A 6,966-nucleotide genomic window follows, 5' to 3' on the forward strand; every position below is an offset into this window, starting at 1 on the left:
ATACTTAAGTGGTTAAAACCACAAGCAACCAATGCCAATCATTTTATAGAGTTTCATATATATACGCACACCACAATCAATCCGCACAAGATATGCACATTATCCATTCTCACCCACACAGGGTCCATATCCACACAAAATGTAGCAACCACACAGGACTCTAGTACACACAACATACACGTTCACACAGAACTGGTCCACACAAGACTAGCATACATACAACATACATGTCCACACAGGACTAATCAACCACATAGATTACACGGTCCACACAGGACTAATCATCACACATATTAAAACACAAACCACCCTATTCATGGTAAATAGGTAAACAAACTCCTCATACCACTGCCAATGTTTACCCCCCAATATAAACACCCATAGAACAACCTCACCACTACAAACATTATATAACAGTTATATCATGTATGATATAATGACCTCCTCATACCATTGCCAACGTTATATCACAATTTACATGAACCACAACACAAATCAAAAGCAAATCCAACCACTCAAACACATCCATACATCTACCATAGTATACACAATGAAATAATATTTTCAACCAAACAGAGTTTGCAGCCCAAATAGTATTCACAATCACAACAAATCATCATTCCACAGTACTTGCAACCATTTAATTTTCAAAATTGTTTTCATGCCACACAGTTTTTCCCCAATTTAATATATAATCAAAAATGGCATTTTCAATGCCTGCAAGGTTCAGAAAATTATACCAAAATATGTAGAATTTATACCCAAAATTAGCCGGTTTAAAATTAATAAAAATGTTGTTGTAAAATATTTCCCCTTACCTGCTCATCGACATTCCTACCTAAACCGAACAAAACAAGACCCTGCATTTCAAAAATCCCAACTTTCTCAAATCTCAGAAAAATACCCATTTAATACTTCCTAGGTTCCATATATCTCAAAATAATAATAAAACCTTAAATTATCTCACTTACCCTAGTTTTGGGATGTTTCCCAAACTTCTCAAATCAAAATTCTGCTCCATCTATATTGCAGAGAATCTCCCCAAGAGTCTCGTGGTAGCTTCCGATCCTCACTTGAAATGAAAGAATTCACTATTTATAGGCAGGGATTCGTCGACAAGACACGTGGACTCATCGATGACTCCAAGCACACCCGTTCATGGACGAAACCAGAAACTTGTTGATGAATTTCAGTAATATGAAACCCCTCTCGGTAACTCCTCATCGACGAGGCATGTGCCCTCATCAACGAGCCAAGGTAGAATGTTCGTCGATGGGACCAGTTGGTTAGTCGATGATTTCTTGCTGACACCCTTTAAAATATTTCTTTCTCTTCCCTTTTTTCTTCTTTTATTATTTTTATTAACTAAAATTTTTGGATCATTATATTCTCCCCTCCTTAAAATAATTCTTTCCCTAAAATTCGTTAATCATCCACTTCTCATAATTAAAAAGCTAACTTACCACATTTATACATTTCAACCAATTCAATCATATACAACACCAAATCATGCAAATTCAAACAAAAGTAACACACATGCTAACATAAACATATTACCTAGACCTTTAGTGTTGTCCTCTTTAGGTGTACCCAACATATAAACACGTGTCGGGCACTGCCGCCGCGAGGCACCGGGTTATTCCTCTTGACCTGATTTGAAGTTGGTGCATTGTTTGGAGATTCTCGACATTCCCGACTTATATGACCATATTTGCTGCATCTATAGCATACAACACTTCTACTTCGGCATTCTCCCCAATTTCGCTGGTTACATCTAGGGCAGCGGGGGCGTGACGAATTGCCCTGTCATCCCCAATCATTCTTTTTAGACCCCATACCTACAAAATCTTTGTCTCCCCTCCACAACCCTTGTCTGACATTTTCTTGGGAATGAGGAGACGCAGGCCTTTTCCTTTGTTCTGATGCCTCTGCACCTATCTAAAGACTCGACTCTGTGACAATAGCTTTCTCGACCAATTATGTGAAATCCTAAATTTGTAAACATGCCATATGCTCATGAATCCTCTGATTCAGGTCCCTTTCAAACCACCTCGCATTTTGGTATTCATCTGGAACCATAGAAGGTGCAAACCAAGATAGTTTCATAAATTTAGCAGCATACCGTTGAACAGTAAGGCACCCTAGAGCCAAGCTGAAAAATTTCTTTGCCTTCAGATTTCTAGTGGTAGCAGGAAAGTATTGGTCATAGAAGACCTGCTTGAAATGATCCCAAGTCATCACTTTAGGTACCACTTGTTGTTCCTCCAACAGCTTCATTGCATGCCACCACTGTTCAGCTTCTCCGCCTAGTTTGAAGGTGGCGAAAAGAATCTTCTGCTCCTCGGAGCAGTTCAATACCGCCAATATCTTCTCCAATTCTTGCATCCACATCTCAACCTTAATCGAATCAGTACCACCCTCAAAATATGAGGGTTTTAGATGAGTGAATTGATCAATCGTGCAACCTTGGTGCACAGGTGGGTAGCTTGATCCCCTGAAGTCTCATCTCATTTATATTCCCTAACCTGATGAGCTATTCCTCACAACAAACAAGAGGTGTCAATCTCATCTCCACTAGAAGCTCCTAATTCGCTTCCTCCTCCTTCATCCATGCCTTTGTCTCTAGGATCCATCCTTAAATATAAATATACAATAGAGGAAATTTAGAATCTCCATATCTTGATATATCTGAAATAATCATAAAACATAAAACCAATTTAATATCCAAATCCTTAATTAAATATCTGATATCCAATCATCCGTAATCATCTTAACATTCAAATTTGAATTCCAAATTTCAGTTTCTCTTCTTGGAAACATTGCCTTCGATGGATTTACCATGGTTTTCTAAAACCGTTGGTTGATTCAGAAAATCACAGAAGTCTGTCAAAGGATTTATACCTCCAGGCTACGAAATAAACTCAAACTCCTGTCAGTACCTTAATCTACTCATTCCTACCCTTATCCAACTTAAACCTATACTCTGGTATTAATCCTCCTAATGTTTATAAAACTGTTATGCTCTGATACCAACAGTAACGCCTCAGACCCGCCATGTGGGGCTTGGAGTGTTGTGAGACAAAACACGCGTTTCTGATACCATTCACACAGTGGAATTAATTAAATAATCTCAAACAAAATACCAGAGTTTTATAATTACATATACAAGGCATAAAATTCAATCTCATTCTTCATATTACATAATTAGTATAAAAATATTTTAAACATAAAACAGAATACATATTCGTTCTGATATCCACTCACAAAAACTAACCTCGCCTTGGAGCTATCTAAGCTCAATCACCTGGAAGACCTAAAAAAGATTGATAAATTGATAGGGTGAGACACCTCTCAGTAAAGAAGAAATAAGTTACAACAGTGTGTGGCTGAAGTGTTTAATATAATAACAAAATACACATATAATCATATTACACCACTTGTAGCAGCCAAGAAGATGCATTCATAATCACACCATTGTCAACTTCTCTATCACCCAATCACATAAACACATACATAATTATTTTTACAAATAATTCCCAAGAATAGATAAGTCTACCCGCCCATACAAGTAGATTCCCTCTACTCTAGTACTAACACCAGGGCCCTCACCTTTCTCAATAAGACATTGGGTTATGTATCCAGGTAAAGTCTCCGAGAATAGGGAAGGTCACCCGCTCATACTAGTGACTTCCCTCTTCTCTGGTATCCACAAATAATTACCAAAGTATTCGCCTTCCTCAGCAAGCCCTCAGGTGGAATATTCTACTTTACCATAAATACTTAAATAGTTAATAGCACATGCAACCAATGCCAATCATTTCATAGAGTTCCATACATATACGCACACCACAATCAATCTACACAGGATATACACATTATCCATTCTCGCCCACACAGGGTCCATATCCACACAAAATGTAACGTCCACATAGGACTCTACTACATATAACATACACGTCCACATAGGATTGGTCCGCACAAGACTAGCATACATACAACATACATGTCCACAAAGGACTTGTAAGAACTCAACTCGAGAATTTCAGATTTAATAAATAACAAAAGGGTAAGAAAGGTAAATTTTGTAGGCTTTGTCGACAAAGCCATTGCTCTCATCGACGAAGGCCCTCATACCCTTCGTCACCAAAATTCAAAGCCTCATCAATGAGGACATACCGAATGGGTTGTAAAATATCGGAATAGGGTATGTTGCCGAAGGATCCGGTTCGTCAACAAAATGTGTGGATGATTCATTGATGAAGGCGCCATCTCATCGACGAATTGGTCCGGGTCGAGGGTTTATAAATAGGATATTTTGTTGCTTCATTTCTAAGAAACCTCAATTTCTCTCTCTCTCTCTCTCTCTCTAGGATTTTAGGCTGTCAGTTGCCAGAATCAAGGATCCGACATTACCACGTGGATCAGGAGGAAAATCCTATATATTTAGTGAATCAAAAATTCGTTTTGAGGATTTTCAGGTTTTGACCCAAAACCGAGGTAAGGGTTCGATTTCAGTTTCATTTCGGTATATATGTAGTAGTAAGAATTATAGTGAAGTATAGCTCTTGGATGTTTAGGTTTTAAGAACTCGATTCGTAGTTTTGGAGCCGTAGAGTTCGTATTTTGGTATTTGGGAAAAGGTAAGGGGGTTCTTTTTATATCAGTTATTTTTTAAATCAAGATTGGTAAACTTGTAGTTTACGATCGCATATATGTTCTAGCTACTTATTTGGGAAAATCTATTAGGAGAAAATGTGGGATTTTCGGGTTACAGTTTTGGGGAAAATTGGGGATTTCGGGTATCATCTCTATTTCGATTGGAAAATCATATACTGTATAAACTTGTAGTAATGAGATGACCGTACCTATATATTTATTAAATTGTATTCCTCGAATTGAAAATGATATGATTGTTGTATACTCAAATAAGTGTGGAATGAACTGTTGTATGTAAAATGTTCTAGGTTTTGTAAAACAGCTAAGGGCGACTAATTACTATACACTGATAGGTGTAGGAACATGAGTTCCAAAATTGTTCCAGGTTTTGTAAAACAACTAGGGACAGCCAATTACCGTACGTTGATGCCATGTCCCAATTAATTACCGTGGGCGAGAGTGTCCGGCTCTATATCCGAGGGTGTGAAATATCACCTAATCTTTTCGGCTGGTCACCATTGAGTGTGAGTTGACACTATAGTGCAATGATATCTCTTTGGGGCTTTGGCTACTGTCAGGTTATCGGGTGCTCATATTAGCATGATATTGATGCGAGGCTTCAGTTGTTGCAGGGTATCGGGTGCTTGAGTGTGATGACACTGACCGTATGTTTGGTATCATATGTACTGGAACTTGATTGTGAAAATACTGGAACTTTATTCTTTTATGTTTTATGTTGAAATTACACTTGTATGCCACACAGTGATATAACTTGCTTTTTTCCTTTTTGAGAGGTGTCTCACCCTGAATATACAAATGCTTTTCAGCTCCTTTAGGTAGCCGAAACTAGCTTCCTAGAGTTTGAGAGCATGGGTGTCAGTTAGCTACGTAGAGTACTTATGTAAGTACAAATTTTGTAATCGGGTTGTCATTGTTGGGTTTTGTAGATACCCGAGGTATATACTATATTTTGGAACATAGGCTCTAGTTATATATAGACTCTGGTATAGTATAATGTATGGTTTAGAAAGAATATTTCCGCTACGTATTTGATGTGTATGGATATGTATGTGAACGTGTATAGGGTGTACGTGTACCCCACGAGGTCGGACCCTCATTCAAAGTAGTATCATGTGTATTTTAAATCATATAAAGATAGGTTAGATTACAAAAATCACACTTGGAACCCATCCGCGGTTTCGGGTTGTGACAACATAGTATGAGAGCAAAACCAAGTTGTTAGGTCTTGTAGACTTGGTTAGGCATAGCTATGTGTACATACCAGAGTATAGGATGTAGGAAATGGGTAGAGTAGGTCGAGGGTTGTCTTGTTGCTAGGAGAGGACTCATTGGCAGTGTTCTGTATTTTTCCTGGAATGACGATTTCAGTAAAACAACAGTAAACCATTGATGGTTTCTTATCGGTGTGGTAAGACAGACTTGGACCCATGAGAGTTGTAGTTAACATGATTAACTTTCAATGATTGTGTTAGCTGTGTATGATATAGAAATTCTAACTGATTCCTATCCTTTTTTCAGAATGGAGCCCACGGATAACAACTTGGATAGTGGTTCCGAGGGGACTGCCAGTGACGAGTCTCCTTCTGTGCCTCGGGGTTTGACGAGGTAGGTTATGCGGGAGATCAGGCGTAGTGTTAGGATAAGTGAGCCCTCTCCTACTTCCATGGGTTGTACCATAGAGAGGTTCACCCGCATACACCCTCCAACATTTATGGGAGGACCCGATTCGATAGTAGGAAAGAATTGGGTGCAAAAGACGAAGAAGATATTGGAAGTTCTGCACTGCATGGACGAAAAGAAGGTTCTCTATTCTACTTTTCAGCTGGTAAGAGAAGCTGACAGATGGTGGACTGATGTGAGTCTGCTTGAGAAGCAAAGAATTGGTCCATCTGGTATGACTTGGAGCCGATTCAAGGAGGTATTTTTCGAGAGGTACTTCCCGGCTTCCACAGGTGATACGAAGGCTGATGAGTTCTCGAGTATGACTCAGGGAACCCTGAAAGTGTAGAGATATGATGCCAAATATATTGAGCTATCTCGTTTTGTGTCGTATTTGATCTCAAACGAGTGTGAGAAAACTCTGACGTTCGAGAAGGGTCTAAAGAAGGACATCCGCAGGCTTGTAGGTATGCTGTAGATTCGAGAGTTTTGTCCTAGTGGATAAAGCCACCATATTCAAGGATGACCTTTAGGGGGATGAGGTGGTACAGGAGTAGAAGAAGAGGGTAGTATTTTCTAGTTCTTAGACTAGTCCTCGACAAGGATAGTGGAAGAAGAAAAAGAGCTATA

The 6,966-nt window shown here is 38.9% G+C and overlaps 1 protein-coding gene across 1 annotated transcript; it reads right to left on the reverse strand.

Moving 5' to 3' along the window:
• Nucleotides 1–1,989: 1,989 nt before the first annotated feature.
• LOC131148057 (uncharacterized) lies at nucleotides 1,990–2,391 on the reverse strand. Its single transcript, XM_058097796.1, has one exon. The coding sequence runs from the start codon at nucleotides 2,389–2,391 to the stop codon at nucleotides 1,990–1,992; it is 402 nt and encodes a 133-aa protein (XP_057953779.1).
• Nucleotides 2,392–6,966: the final 4,575 nt, after the last annotated feature.

Source organism: Malania oleifera, chromosome 1 (genome assembly GCF_029873635.1).
Source record: "Malania oleifera isolate guangnan ecotype guangnan chromosome 1, ASM2987363v1, whole genome shotgun sequence".
Lineage (NCBI taxonomy): Eukaryota > Viridiplantae > Streptophyta > Magnoliopsida > Santalales > Ximeniaceae > Malania > Malania oleifera.